At 31.6% G+C, this 15694-nt stretch overlaps 2 protein-coding genes and 1 non-coding gene across 5 annotated transcripts; all 3 read left to right on the top strand.

The window, feature by feature from the left end:
* Positions 1–2999: 2999 nt before the first annotated feature.
* Positions 3000–9938, top strand: LOC149878342 (uncharacterized). Of its 3 annotated transcripts, XM_090073057.1 has the most exons (4): positions 3873–4132; positions 4553–4620; positions 8345–8488; positions 8570–9938. In XM_090073057.1, exons 3-4 carry the CDS (start codon positions 8380–8382, stop codon positions 9631–9633), a joined length of 1173 nt encoding a protein of 390 aa, XP_089929183.1. In that variant the 5' UTR covers positions 3873–4132; positions 4553–4620; positions 8345–8379; the 3' UTR covers positions 9634–9938. The 3 variants fall into 3 exon arrangements, with proteins under 3 accessions (XP_089929184.1, XP_089929183.1, XP_089929185.1); XM_090073058.1 differs by lacking the exons at positions 3873–4132; positions 4553–4620 and adding an exon at positions 3000–3176; XM_090073059.1 differs by lacking the exons at positions 3873–4132; positions 4553–4620 and having other exon boundaries at positions 8244–8488; positions 8573–9938.
* Trnag-gcc (transfer RNA glycine (anticodon GCC)) lies at positions 7096–7166 on the top strand. Its single transcript has one exon. It is a non-coding gene; the product is annotated as a tRNA-Gly (tRNA).
* A 2183-nt stretch (positions 9939–12121) lies between the features above and the next one.
* LOC149878341 (zinc finger MYM-type protein 1-like) lies at positions 12122–14639 on the top strand. Its single transcript, XM_090073183.1, has 4 exons — positions 12122–12276; positions 12508–12603; positions 12708–13396; positions 13500–14639. The coding sequence occupies exon 4, from the start codon at positions 13514–13516 to the stop codon at positions 14255–14257; it is 744 nt and encodes a 247-aa protein (XP_089929309.1). The 5' UTR covers positions 12122–12276; positions 12508–12603; positions 12708–13396; positions 13500–13513; the 3' UTR covers positions 14258–14639.
* The last annotated feature ends 1055 nt before the right edge of the window (positions 14640–15694 follow it).

Genomic DNA, 15694 nt, shown 5'->3' with positions numbered 1-15694 from the left:
TAATTGTAATTGTAAAAATTAAATACAATTACACATTACAATACAATAAAATTGTATCGTAATATTACAGAAGATTAATTCTTCTGCGGCTGAAAATTCAGCCACTTATAGACTAAAAATTGCTTCTGCGGCTGAAAATTAACGCATGAGCAAGTATTCATATTAATTTACTTCATTTTCTTAACTTAAATATCATTGTGAGATATCTTTTAGGAATTTGAAGAGAATTTGAAGATAATTTAAAAAATACAATGAGCGACCTATTGATTGGAAAATCTTTTGAGAATTTAGTTTTTTTTTGATGTTATCGTTTATTTGTCATCTCGATGTAACTTTGCGCATGCGTTAATTTTCAGCCGCAGAAGCAATTTTTAGTCTATAAGTGGCTGAATTTTCAGCCGCAGAAGACTCAAGCATTACAGAAACAATAACAAAATTTTACTTTAGTAATGTATTGTTGTGATGAAAAACAATTACAATAAGTATTGTATTGTTTTTCTTCTAACAATACAATAAAATTCGAGAACTATTGTATTGTTTTAATGAAATAAAATTACAATAACTATTGTGTTGTTTTAATGAAAACAATTACAATAACTATTGTAGTGTATTACTTTACATTAAAGTAGAAAAGCTAACGTATTTTAACGTATTTATATTCATCTCTTAACGTATTTATAATCATCAGTTTTTTGTTAATTTTTTAAAAAGTAAATGTACTATGTATAATTTAAATAATGTATTTTTTTAAAATTTTATTAGACTGTTTCAATGGTCGAGCGGTCTGAGGCATATGTCCCGTTATTAGAAAGTCGTGAGTTCGATCCCGAACAATCTATGACGTTTCGCGATTTGACTATTTCTTTAACTTCATCACTTCTTCAAACTGCGTCACATTGCAAAAGCAAACCATCCTCAAAGCAAATTATGACCATTGAAAATTTTTTATTAATATTTCTTTCATTTTCTCGATATGTATCGAAATTCAGCTGTCGCGCTCGTCAAATGTCCTAAAAATGCGTACTTCAACTGATTAACTGGTTAATCAAATTTTTTGCAAATCATTTTGGGAACTCGAAATAACTTGAAATATCCCGAAATATCCCGAAACACAAATAATTCTCGTAATGAGAAAATGAAAATTTGGGAAAAATGAGTTTCGGTTGTTACGAGAATCATTACGAGAAACTCGAAACCGTTCTCGTAATGATTCTCGTAACAACCGGGAATTTCCCGTAACGTAACCGAAATGTTACGAGAAATTAGTTGATTTTTCGAAATCGCTCTCGTAACTGATCGAAACCTCTCGTATCGTAGCGTAACAATTTTCTCGATTGATTTTTCCCGAAACGTTTCGAGAATCCCTAGCTTAAACTTTTGTAAAGAATTATAAGAAACTTACGTAGAAACTGAACGGGGTTTATTTCTAATCGCACATTAACAAAATTTTCAGGAGGCATAAAAACTGTTTCAAGTTTGCATTAGTCTAGTTAGGAAGTGTTTCGTTTTTTTCAACGTATTTATTGTTTTTTGCCTTACGAGTTTCTGTAAAGAGATGAAGAATCGAATTATACATACTTCTGTATACTAAACTCAATCTTAACATTGATGCTGAATTTGTACGGAAGTATCTGAAGGTGCTCGGAATATCCAAAAAGTTAAAAATATTTTTCATTTATTTTTTTAAATTAATGTCATTTTAAATTATTCGGAAACATCTATATTATTTTATAGCATCTACTGGACTTAGAAGCTATTAACAAACTTATAATGTAACAATTATCAATTTTTTTTGCATAACTTAACCAGGAGGAACATGCCCGGCCTTATGTAGTTGTACGTCCGAGGCCAATAGCAAGATTGCCCCCAAAAAATTTTAGGTCATTTTTAGCTGATTTTTTTTCAAAATTGGAAAATCTTAATCATAATGTTTAGTCGTTTTGATATTTTTATTTAGATTTTAGTTACTTTACACAACAACAACAGAATACTTACGATTGCTTATAATTTGCTCGCTGCAACCTAAAAAATGACTCATCCAGGGAAATAATTTTAAAATTTGAAAGAAAATCAAACAGTTACAGTAAACAATTTTTAACTCTGAAAAAAAAAAAAAAAAAAATACTAAAGAAAAATAATGAAACAAGTTTAAATATATTTACATTTAGTCAAAAATTCTTTTTCAGACTTTCTTCAATCAAAAATATATAAGAGAAATTTTATGAGCTTTAATATTTGAAAATTTTCAGAATATATCAGTAAAGCATGCATCTTTTACAATCGAAATTAAAACGAAAAGTTAAATTATTCAAGTGTTTTCGGTTGTTGAACGTAAAGTTTTTGTTAATTTCAATTTTGATAAGCTTCATTCATCAAGTGCAACAGTAGCTGGAATAGTCAATAAGATTCGTAACGCCACTCACACATCGTATCAACCAATTTATCTAAAAACATTTAACCCAGGTGATGGCTCTAAGCCGTGGGCCTACTGGCTTAGTCCTAAGATTGGTCCTGTCTGGTTTTATGTTTAATATAATAAAATGTTATATTCATTCAATATTCGAAAATTTTTTTATGCATTCGATACCCAAATTAGAATATCGAAAATTTTACAAAAACACTACTAAAAACAAAAATGTTTTCTTTTGGTCAAATTTTTAATTTAATTTTTAATGCGAATGTTTAAAAAAAGAAACAATTTTTTCACCAGTTAGTTAAAATTATTAGTGAATAAATGACTTTTTAGTCTGTAAGAAAATATCTTAGAATCTTCTTTAAAATATATCAAATATTTTTTACAGAAAGATCCCACGAACAAATCACTTTTTGGAGTTTTTTCTAACAGCACTCTTAAAAAAGATATTACTCAATGTAAACTGTGCCCAATACAAATAAGCACCAAACAGAGTCGCACGATATGAATGTTTGCGTTAGAGGTTGTCATTGAACGTTTTTTCTTTTTCTTTCAATATTTCTCATGAGACAACATTACTAACAAAACAGATGCACTAATTTTTGCTCTTCTTTTTTATACTGGATGTAAAACTATTTCAGTTACAGATAATGCAGTAAATATGGTTTCTGGAATGAAAAAAGCTGCTATGATTGGTGAAAATAATTCATGCTTAGCTCATTCGCTTCATCTTATAATTACTGGTAATTCAAAGAAGTTGAAGGTAATATTTTTTATACCATTTTAACATAGTTTTTAAAAACCTAAGCTAATAAATACATGTGCTCTTGTCTGTTTTTTGTTTTTTTTTAAATCTAAACTTTGGGACTAAATGAATGAGAAAAAGTGCATAGTGTCAAGGGTCATATTAACAAAATACTTAATGTCAAAATGACTATATCTGATATCTCGTAATCTCGTCAATATCAACCTCTTTAAATATCGCAACAGCTTACTCCCAAAAGTTGACATAAGTTACAGAAAAGTCGTTTGCTTAACAATGATAAAATAAAAAAAAATTCTAAAGGTGGCCGGCAATTGGGAGACGGAAGCAACTGGAGGTGGAAGCCAGAACATTCTACGAGAAAAAAATATTTTGGGAGGCGGCCGCCAATTGCTACGAAAGAGAAGTGGAGGTGAGAAGATTTCTGCCGTTAATCAGTTTTGGCTGAAACAAAATAATAGTAGGTTTGTGAGGTTTCCCAAACTTTTTGTGGAATCTTATAACTTTGTATGTTTGTATATAAAGATTATTTTAAATAAGATTTTTTTTCAAACGACTGATCTTGAAGTTTGTGCTTAACAATTATTTCTACTTAATGGAAATACAAAGCCCCGATGTTTAATATCAACCACAGATGTTTAGTTTTTGTTATCAACAAAAAGTTAAAATTTGTTCTCAAAATTGAACTTTAGTTAAAAACAACAGTTTTTAATGAAAAATATTTCAATATTGATATTTTAACAGTACGGTTCAACCATGCATTCTAGGTTTAATTGTTCTGGGGTTTTTGGGCTTCTCCCGAAATGCTTTACTGAAGATGTTTGTGAGCAGACAGATGAATCAGATAGAATGCACTCTGATCATGCATATATTTCTGAACCTACCCTTAATCTGATTTTTCCTTTACTCAGGATGTTTTTTAGGATAGCTCTTTTTACTGAACAGCACCAAGATTGGTGAGCTTTTATCTTATCATACTTTTATATAAATGTTTTACAGTTTTAAAAATATTTTTGTTTTATAGTTAAAAATTTTGTTCAATGACATCAAAAATACTTACTGTTAAAGTAGGCAATTGCGCTGCAAAAGCTTTGATCCATAATTTAGGCGTGAATTGTTTGTTTTTTATCTTCTCCAGTGCAATGCAATTTAACATTCTCTTTGAATATTAAATGCATTGCTTCTGTTACCTGTCCAATGAATAATCTAGTAGAAGAGGTATGAATTCTTAACTTACTGGATTTTTTGCAGGAATCTGTCATCTAATGTTTGCCCAAAATAACAACGCTTCAAAACCGGAAGTTTCAACAAAACGTTGTATAAAATGTACAGGATTTTTTAGGCATTCTTTGAAGTATACAATTATTCTTTAACAGGTTACTGCTTTAAGTCCCAGCAAAATGACTACCGTGAAAAGGCTGCATCTAAGTGTTCAGCTTTGCAGGTTAGCATTTTGCTTCTGTTTTTTTTTTTAATTCTTCTTGAAAAGATGGTTTACAACCCCCAAAAGAAAAGAAAATTTCATTCACGGGATCAAATCTAGAATAAGCTGAGAGTCTTCAGTCATAATCAAAGAAAAGTCGATCACATTTGAGAGCTTACGATAAGAAAACTGCAACGGCAACTTCTACAATTTATGATAAATATTTGACAGTAGGCATGCGCAATGAATGGGATTCCCTGAAATGCCGTTTTAAAACTTTTTACGCAACGTCAAAACGTTGAAATTCGTGTTTTCTGAAAACGGCTTATAAATGGATCAAAGTAGTACTTGCTCCAAAAGTGTAACAAAGTAACTATATAATTTCTGATACAAATTTAGGATATATAAATAAGTATAAATACATAAATATATCTATCTATCGAGTATCATATCGAGTAGTCTACATGGGCAGGAAAACCGTTTTAAAAAAATACACAGTGCTTCTACCGGAGTAACTTTAAACCCGTTATAACATACAAACTCTTGCGGTAGTTGAAGTACATCGAGTAAGCGATATATCACAACGTAGAAATCTAAATTCACTTTTGCATTCATCATCAGACATGATTTCTAAACAAAGTTGCTTATAACTTCGAAACAGTAAATCTGGATTCTTAGACAAATGTAATTTGTACAGTAGTAAAAATTCCTCGTCGTCTATGATATTTGATTCTAATGCAAGTAATAAACATTTATTTCTAACATTTCTTAAAGAAGCCATTAAAAAATTTTTTTTTTGTTTCTTTTAAGGTATTTTCTTTTCTTTGAAGCGGAAGTTCGTAACAAATTTTATTGGAATACCGCAACTGCAAGTCGCAACCGCTCGATCCAGACCTTTGTCGTCTCCGTTGCCATTGCAGTTTTTATGTCGTAAGCTCTCTATTATTAAACTCCTTGGCTTTGCTTTTGTTTAATCCAACAGCAACAAACCTGTTGTCTTCTTGAGACTCCTCTGGTGGAAAGATTAAGATCGCATGAAACTTTAAACTTAGATTGCTTGTGTTGATCAAATCCAAGAGTACCTTAATGTAGGATTCTGGAACTACTTTTGCAATTAAAATTGTTCATTAGCGCTTGACTCTTGTATCAGGAGTTGCTGACTAATAATGCGACTTGTTCGTCTCCGATTGGATCATTTAAAACCAATATTTACATGTTTTAATGTCTTTTTCCAGCTGTACAGAAGTGAACCTCGACCGATGATTGTTAGACGTTTTGTGCATCATTTGTGCATTGAATGAGGATCTTGAGGTTGATGAATATATATCATTTGTTTCTTTTTGTTTGCCTTTGACTGAATGCTTTTTATTAAGCTTTAGTTTTTCAATCGTGCAAATCAACACAAAAGCACAGTTCGGAGATTTTTTAGAAGGTGTTTAATATAGATTGAATCAAAATTAAACAACTCAGGCTATAAAATATATTTCTCACACCTTGAAGTCATTTTTCGAATAGCTTTCGGTAGCTATGACAAACTCCTCTTAGAACCTCTTCGTATTTATAATCCAAGTGATTTTTCACAAATTTGTGTGTTCTTTCAACAACCAGGGTTATTTACATAATCTTTTACATAGTTGGTAGCAATTATTAATTACAAAACTCATCAATGGAATATCTGTGGTGATTTAAAAGTCATTGGAATGTTAATGGGCATGCAATCAGGGTTCACAAAATTCAGTTGTCTCCTTTGTCTGTGGGACACGCGTGCTACTGCAGAACATTATGTCAAACGTGACTGGTATCAAAGGGATGAGTGTACAAATATTGTGTCCAATATATTTCTTTGGTCGAACCTCAGAAAATTCTCTTACCACCTCTCCATATTAAGCTTAGCTTAATGAAGAACTTTATGAAAGCAATGGGAAAAACTAATTCTGAAGGATTTCAGTACCTGGTAAATAAATTTCCAAAAATCACCGCAGCAAACTGAACGAGCGGATCTTTTTTGATTCGAAAATTCATGAAGTATTGCAGGATAAAAGTTTCATAGATTCTCTCAATGTTGAAGAAGATGCTTGGTAGACTTTCATGCATTGGTCAGAACTTTCTGGGCAATCGCAAATCTCCCTCTATAAAGTTGGCATTCGGAACCTGCTAAACGCTATTCAGAAAATGAGATCTCGCACGTCTTTGAAATTGTATTTTTTACGTTCGCATCTTGACTTCTTCTCTGAAAATCTTGGAGTTGTAAGTGATGAGCAAGATGAATGATTTCACCGAGACATTCAACTAATGGAAAAATGCTACCAAGGTTTTTGGAATGAAAGCATGATGGCTGATTACTGTTGGATGTTAATCGCAATGAACCAGATAAATTGCATAAAAGAAAATTGTATTCACAGCAATTTTAATATTTATTTTTGTTCGATATACCCCTGTTTGTTAGTGATGTCTTTTATAAAGAAAAAGTATTTATATTTTTCTCTTGCTATACATGCATTGTTGGTTCAGTGGTAGAATTCTCGCCTGCCACGCGGGAGACCGGGGTTCGATTCCCCGACAATGCACACTATTTTAACAAAAGACATTTAATTGTAATTTAGCTTAAATATTTAAGTAAAACTTTTTATCATTATAAATTGTTATTTTGTATAAAACACTCAATACAGTGTTTTATTTCTGGCTAGGAAGCCCTATTTGCCTCACGTAAGCTCCGTCATTGGCTGTCAAACATAAAAAATTACTTTGCTTCAAATTTAATCACACGTTTTGTAACTTCATCTACTGCTATCTGGGGGATATTGTTCAACTTGTGATCTAAACAATCTTTATCTCGCGGTACGAAATGATGTGGCTTTCATTAAAACTTTTTTTTTTATAAACACTGCGAACTTGAACAGTTTTCACGTTTAAATTGTTTATAAATTTTATCTCAGTGTAAAATATAAATAATAAATTATCTTTTCATATTTTTCAAGTTAAAAATTAATTTCATGCTTAAAATGTACTTTTTTTCTGCAATTTAAATTATTTCATTCTATTTTTAGCAACGTTCTTGTGCTAATTCTACTTTCATACTAGTTAGAAAACGACTTCTATCAGAAAAAACTCTCTAATCAGTCCATTCTACCATTCTATTACAGCAGTTTAATTTAAACGTTTCCTAAACACTCACTGCAGTAGGGCGTTTGTAACATATCTTTCTAATCAATTTATACATTTACAGGAGGAACTCTCTTCAAATAGCTGAATTTAACTTTATAAATGATTCAATAATTTCTTAATACTCGCTTTTTTTTTTTTTTTTTTTTTTTTGTCGCGCAGAAAATGTTTCGGTCAAAGTTTTTGCTTTTTATTCTCAAAAACATAAAAGTAAAAAAATTGGAAATTCCTTTGAAATTAAAGTATTTTTGAATCCTTAAGAAAACATCAGTTTTAAACATTCACCATCGAGCAGTTTAAAATTTTGGGTGAAGTACTAAATACCTATTTTATAAAAGCAAGAAAAGGTATTTAGATATTTAAGCATAAATATTAATTAAAGACGTAAACAAACGTAGGTTGATGACATTATAATCGTTTTCGGTGAAATTTTATTTCTCAGAAGTTATTCTTATTCATGTTGCTAATGAACTCTCATTGTTAAATAATTAAGGGAGAATTTCTTGTGCTGCTTTCGTTACAACGATTTCTTTTTAAACGCAGTGTAAAAAATGAGAATTTAATTTTTGCTTTTGTTAAAAAGATGAGAATTTTGATTAAATGAAGTAAAGAAATGCAATGTCATCTCAAAAGTGGGTCTCGAGTATATCTGTAAAAGAAAGACGCCTTTCCACGCAAAGAAATTACAGCATTCGAAAATTCTCTCAAGTTCAAGTAAAATTTGAAGGTAAAATTTTTAAATTCGTAACAAAAAGTCTTACGTCAGTGAAGTCTTTGAGCGATTGTTCATTTATTTCGTTTTTTCTAGAAGAGCAGAGAGATCTTGAACCTTGGAGAATATTTGCAAAACAACTTGTCGAAGCTGGCAATGCTGATAAAGAGCGAGAAAGAAGACAAGAAGAAGAAGAATTGAAAAAAAAGCAAAAGCAAGACCAAATAAACTCCTACGTAAAAAACGTTATTGACAAAAATAATTTTTATTTTAAAGATCCGTTACCTTCAAAAAAAATTTACAAAGAACGAGAAATCTTACAGAAGCAAAAAATAAACAAAGAAAAAAACCGAAGTGAGTCGAACGCAAAAGACTCCGGAGAGTCAAATCCTGTAAGAACAACCGTTGCAAAAGAAGTTAAAGGAATCGATATATCAAGTCAAATTAACCAACAAATTGTAAACAAGCAGGATAATAATAGTTTAACAGTTGCTAATAATTTAAGAAACAAAGAAATCAGCGAAAACTTACAAAACACAGAAAACCGCGAAAAACCAGGAAGGAAAGAAAACTACGAAAAGGACGGTGGCAAGAAAAATCATAAAAATTATCCGGAGATCAAGCCAGTTAATAGTAATAAAAAATATAGTACTGAAATTTTGATAGAAAACAATTTAAAAACATCGACAACTATAGTTATAAACTCTAAAGTACCTCAAATTAGTATAGAAACGGTAGACGATGAAAACTACTATAGACTTGAGAAAGAAAATGACCAAAAATCAAGTAACTCGTCTAGGAGATCTTCACTTGAAGTACCAACAAAAGTAAATACAAATCTTCATAAAGAAGTTGCTAAATCTAATAGAGAACTTATTTATGACAAGGTGCACAACAAACTCATTAAAGACAGCTTTGATCCTAAAAAGGGAGATACAGATAAAAGTATTGCAGGAAATAAGCGAGCCAAAGATAATAATCAAAATTCAAACAGTATTCCAGTTATAAAGATTAAACAAGGTTCAGAGAATAAGCGAGTACAGTGTGAAGATGAGTTAGAGGAATTAGTTAAACGACATAAACAACGTGTATCATTAATTTCCTCCATACAACAAGAAGAAGTAAACAAACTCATAAAAGAACTCGATTTCAAACAATAATACAACATCAACTGTATACAAAAAAGAGATAAAAAGTATTTTATGCATATGTGTGTGCGTTGTGTGTGTGTATTTGCGTGTGTGTAAGAAAACAAATGCTGGTCTATTGTTAGTATGCATTTAAAAATCTATTTTTGCTTTTGCATTATTGTATTTTTTTCTTGTTTATTTGAAAGTAGACTTATTTTTATGTAATTTGAGGATTTTCACTTCCAAACGAAAATAACCACATGAGGCGCGCTAATTTGCTCATTGTTAAACTACCATAGATTAAATGAAATTGAAGAATATACATTGAAAATGCACCAAAATTTTATTTAATAGCAATTAGTACAACGTGATCCAAATTTAAAACTGTTCCAACTTAAGCCACAACACACCTTTAGACCGCCGAGAGGGGGAGGGGGCCAAAGGGGCAGTTTGTCCCGGGTGGCAGATGTCGATGGGGCGCCAATCTTAAAATGCTGTAATTGAAATATATATACAGTAGAATCTCTCTAATTCGAATTTAACGGGGAAAAAAAAAGTTCGAATTAGAGAGATTTTCGAATTATAGAAAATTGACTTTTTTTCAAATATTCAGGTTAAAGTAACGAATAGAAATGAAACAAACAAACAAATAGTGATTCTTAGGCCTAAATACAATATATATTATGTGATTTAAACTTTTACATTTTCAAAAAAAAGTCAGTAATTGTAGATTGTCTTTTTGAGGCTTTTAAATCCATTTCAATGGCACAATTTATGTCTTTAAGAGCCTTCGTCAAATCATCTCCAAAGTTAGAATAAAGACTGTAATTCTCGAGTACAGTGACAGCATGCATCGCTTCGTTCAGACTTGGTTTTGTAGCATTGGTAGAAACACCAACGCACCCATCATCAGATTCCTCTTCTGTTTCAATAACATTATGCTCAGAAACTTCTGCAATGATGTCCTCATCTGATGATTTGTTGGCAATGCAAACATCGAAATCTATGTCTACTAACTCTTCGGCCGTGAGATTAAAATCTGAATCGAATTTTGTTTTTAACAATTCGAGATCATCTCTTAAGTTTTCCATTACGTCTACATCTAAGCCACAGAAAGGGTCGTTATCATCATTTACATGCTTTTCCACTGTTTCTAATGATATTCCTGATTTTTTGAAACAATTTATGAAGGTTTGATCTGGAATGGAATTTCATGCTTTTGTTAGCATAAACATAGCAGTTAAGATAGAAAACTTAAGCATCTTGTTCTCTTTTTCTAAGGCAGCAATTTGCTTCTTCACTGCAAGTGAGCGATATTTGGCTTTAAGAGATCGGATAACTCCTTGATCCATAGGTTGGGTGATCGAAGTTGTATTTGGTGGAAGAAAGATTAGCCCCACCCAATCAAGTTTCTGCACGTTAGGATAGGCAGAACAATTATCTATAATTAAAGCAATCTTCCTTTTCTAAAAACTAAATTTTAGGTCAATTTCTTTAACCCCCTCCTCAAATAGTTCTGCCGACATTCAACTTTTTGGTTGGGCCCGATAGCAGTAAGGAATATTTTTCACACCTTTAAAACATCTAGGAAACTTCGATTTTCCAATTACAAACATTGAAAGTCTTTCTCCTTTAACATTACTTATGGCCATCCCAGTCAGGCGAACTTTACTATGCTTGTTTCCTACGCACTTTTCATTTTTTAAATGTAAACTTTTATCAGGCAAACATTGGCAGAAAAGACCGAATAGAGCTTCGTATTTCAGCTTTAAATTGTTTCTTTATGCAGTCTTTTTAATGCCATGTTTTTTTTAAACAGAAGAAAATAATTCACGCTAATAGTTTAACAAAAATAAAAACATTCGAAATTTGAAAAAAGAGTTCGATGGTTAACGAGCTTTTTATACGACAAAAATTTAAAAAGTTCGATTTACAGAGAGAATCTTACCGACAGGTCTAAAAAATCCATTCGAATTGTAGAGGTTTTCGAATTACAGAGATTCGAATTACAGAAAGTTAAACAAAAAAGTTTCTTAAGCGTATTTCACGGTGACTTTACATTTAGTCGAATTATAGAGGTTTTCGAATTAAGGGGATTCGAATTGGAGAGATTGTATTGTATTACTCGCGTTATATCGTTATTTTTAATTCCTCGAAATAATTTTAAAATACGAACTCATCGTTGATTGCGTTCTTTATGCGCTATTAAATTAAAAATATCCCTTGAGATTTTCGCATTCATCAGACTAAAGTAAAACTAATGTACACATTGATAATTAGCAATAATTAACTGTGAATACAATTTAGAAATAGTTCTATTCAGAATTTAGAATGTAATAGTAAATATTTTTCAACTCTTTACGATCAACTTATTTATGGTAATTCATGTTTAAGATTTATATTTAACTATTGAAATATTGATTTATGACATTAGCTTTTTGAGATTGAGTTTATAATTTTTTGATGAGCTTGCGTAGTTGATTATGCTATTATTTTATTGATGCGTACGGTTATTTACAGTAACTATTAATAATGAATGGTAAAAAACTTTCTGGTGCCCAAAATAGGGTATTGGCTTCCAAAAGGGCAGAAGAATGTGAAAAAAAAAATAAACAAACGCCCCAAGAATTACGTTGGTTTTACAAAGCCACTAATCAAAATACTGATTTGAAGGTGAGTTAGTAGAAATATGTAGGTCTATATATATATATATATATATATATATACATATATATATATATATATATATATATATATATATATATATATATATATATATATATATATATATAATTTTCGAAGCAATTTACGAATAATAATTAATCATTTTTCAAGTCGGCCGAATTAAATAAATTAGAACAAACAATAGAATTATCGTATTATAATACTGATGATTGCGTTCAGGATATCGTTGATCTACATTCTCTCGGTTCAGTGGAAAATGAAACAGACGGCCATCGATTCTTTAGCAAAAAGAAAAAGAAGAAATAATCAAAAAAGGTCCGTTAGCTTTACCTGATGATTTCCCACGAGATGCCTCTAATAATAGGGCCTTCCCAAAAGAAGTTCTTTTCATTGCATTGAAAAGAACTTCTTTTGGGAAGGCCCTGTTATTAGAAGCATATTGAAAAAGTTCAAAGAGATTATTTGATATGGAGCCCATCGTCTAACTTTCTTCTTTGTTTCCCGTGTGTTGCGGTAATCAATTCGTCATAAAACAATTAATGTGGAATATGTATAAGTGTCGCGGTAATCTGATCGTTATAAAACAATTAATGTCCCCTTGGTTAATATGTATAAATAGCGTGATCTTCGAAACTTCGCTCTCTTGAAGTAACAACAACGGACTCGAGCAACTCTTCTACCACTAGCTGTGATATACAAGCTCTTCTTTGTGTTTATCGCCTATTTGTATAACATTATTCTTATGATATATTAATAAACTGAACTCGTTTTACAATACGACTCTTACGTAAAACAACACCGTGTTCTTTATTTGAATGTGAAAATTCCGGATCCAATGGGGATCGATCTCTTCTTCATAGCAGGAATGGAGGAATAAAAAATGACTGGAGAAAATTGAGTGATCTTATCAAAAGTCATCATAGCAACCCAGTTCATCAAAGTCATTATCTCAGTTGGAAGACTTTGCACTCAGTTCTTGTCAATCAGCACGGAATTGACTCAGAGTTCCAAAAGGCACTAGGAAAGGAAGTAGCCAGATGGCGTGAAACACTTCGTTGTATTTTAAATGCAACTTTATTTTTAGCATCTCAAAACTTATCATTTAGAGGTAAATATTCTAGGCCAGAACTCTAAATAATTAAGAATAAGTTCTTTATTATTACAGAACTTCTATGATATACATTTAACTAACGTAGAAATTAATGTTTTAGGGCAATATTCGTCGATGGAGAAGAACGAGAAAGGGAACTTTTTAAGTTGCCTTGAACTTATTTCTCGTCACAACGAAACATTAAAGAATCATCTTGAAACAGTTGCTCGTCATCAAAATAAGGGAACCAGAATGCAAGCTCACTATCTCTCCTGGCAATTACAAAACGAATTCATCAGTGAATGCGCTACATTAGTTCAAGAAGCAGTTGTGAAAGAAGTAAAAGATGCCGTATATTTTACGATAACTACCGATTCGACCACAGATGTATCTCACACCGAACAAATCACGTTTATTCTTCAATTTGTGCGATTCAACTCGAGTAAGATGATTTGGGAAGTTAAAGAACGATTTCTCTGCGTTGAAGATATGGAGAAAAAGAAAGGTGCAGATATTGCTTATTTAATTTGCAATCTTTTAGCGAAAGTGAATCTCGATTTACAAAAATTGAGAGGCCAAGGATACGACAATTGTTCTAATATGGCTAGAATCTATAAAGGAGCCCAAGCTCATATACTGGAAAAAAATCCGTTCGCTTTATACATTCCTTGCAGTGCGCATAGTTTAAATTTAGCTGGAGTTCATGCTGCTGAGTCTTGCGCTGAGATCAAAACGTTTTTTGGCAATATCCAAGCCCTTTACGTGTTCTTTAGTTGCAGCCCAGCAAGATTGAAAGTTCTTCTTGAAGAAACTGCTTTATTACTTCACAAGCTCTTAGATACTAGATGGTTAGCCCACATTGCAGCTGTAAAACCTTAAGTGAAAAAACCACGAGAAATTATTGCTGCTTTGGATAGAACCGTTAATCAACTTGACCTAACTGCGGACATGCTAAATCAAGCAAAATCGTTGGGAAAATATATAAATCATTTGAATCAGTAGTTCTTCTGACCATTTGGTATAAGACACTGCAAAAAATTGATGGTGTTAGTCGATGTCTCCAGTCGGAGTCAATCGCCATTGAAGAAGTCATCCTCATTCAACAACTTCTAGATGACCTAGGTCGCATTCGTTCGTCGTGGAATTGTATTTTGACTGAAGCAAAGCTAGTGGCTGGAAACCTAGGCTTTGATACAGAATTTAAAGTGAAACGCACAAGAAGAGTAAAAAAATTCCACGAGGAACCATCAAATACAGCCCACTACCTCGACAATACAGAAAAGAATTTTGAAGTAAATATTTTCAACGTGGCATTGGACCACATAATTCTACAAATTCAATCAAGGTTTAATGTGGTGAAAAAGGTTTCTTCTCAGTTTTCCTTTATCTGGCTTCAGTCTGAAGACCCTTCTTCACAAGATGACAAAGCTCGTCAACTTGCGAAATTCTATTCAAATGACGTTAAAGAAGATGATCTTGTTGAGGAAATTTGTCACTTTGACCGGTTGAAAGCTTCTTCCTTGTTCAATAGAGGCAACTCTCTCAATCTTTTAAATCAAACATATTCCAAAGGTTTACAACCAAATTTCCCGTCGACATGCATACTTTTGCACATCTTTCACACAATGCCAATATCCGTTGCAGAGGGTGAAAGATCTTTTCGTAAACTTAAGATTATAAAAAACCACTTCAGAGCCACCATGGGACAAGAGCGACTTCCAAATCTTATGATGTTGTCTATTGAAAATGATCTCGCAAAATCATTGCCATATGATGAAGTAATTTATAATTTTGCATCGAAAAAAGCTCGAAAATTTTATTTAAATTAGGAATTGTTTATGCTGCGGTTAGTTAGCAAAAAATGAAATAAAGTTAAAGTAGCTATAAAGGCATAATGTATTTTTTTGCTTTTATGCTAAGTATATATATGAAGCGAAGTCTATAAGGGCGCCAAAAAAGGTTTTGTCCCGGGCGGCTTGAAGGCTCTCAGCGGCCCTGTTATCAGTGATTCTTTGCTCTGTTGCTTTAAAAAGCACGGTTTGAATTTAAAAGTTCGGTTCGTTAATTTTTTTTGGTAAAGTTATCAGCTATTTAAATGTGGGTGACGTTTTAAGTAGCAATAGTTTGTGTATAGTGAAAATAGACATATAATGCATTATTAGTTTTAAAAATGTTTTTCAATTTAACACATATTATTAATAAATAAAGGATTCCGGAAAAAAATTTTTTTTTAAAAGAATACTTTTCAAGAAAAATGAGCGCCATATTTTACTTATTAACCTTTAACACGTAGTATGTTATTATCTACAACCTGCG

This window comes from Hydra viridissima, unplaced genomic scaffold, assembly GCF_058129835.1.
Source record: "Hydra viridissima isolate aposymbiotic clone 2 unplaced genomic scaffold, HvirCarnegie_v1 scaffold_15, whole genome shotgun sequence".
NCBI lineage: Eukaryota > Metazoa > Cnidaria > Hydrozoa > Anthoathecata > Hydridae > Hydra > Hydra viridissima.
This window is presented reverse-complemented; position numbering and strand designations above follow the sequence as displayed.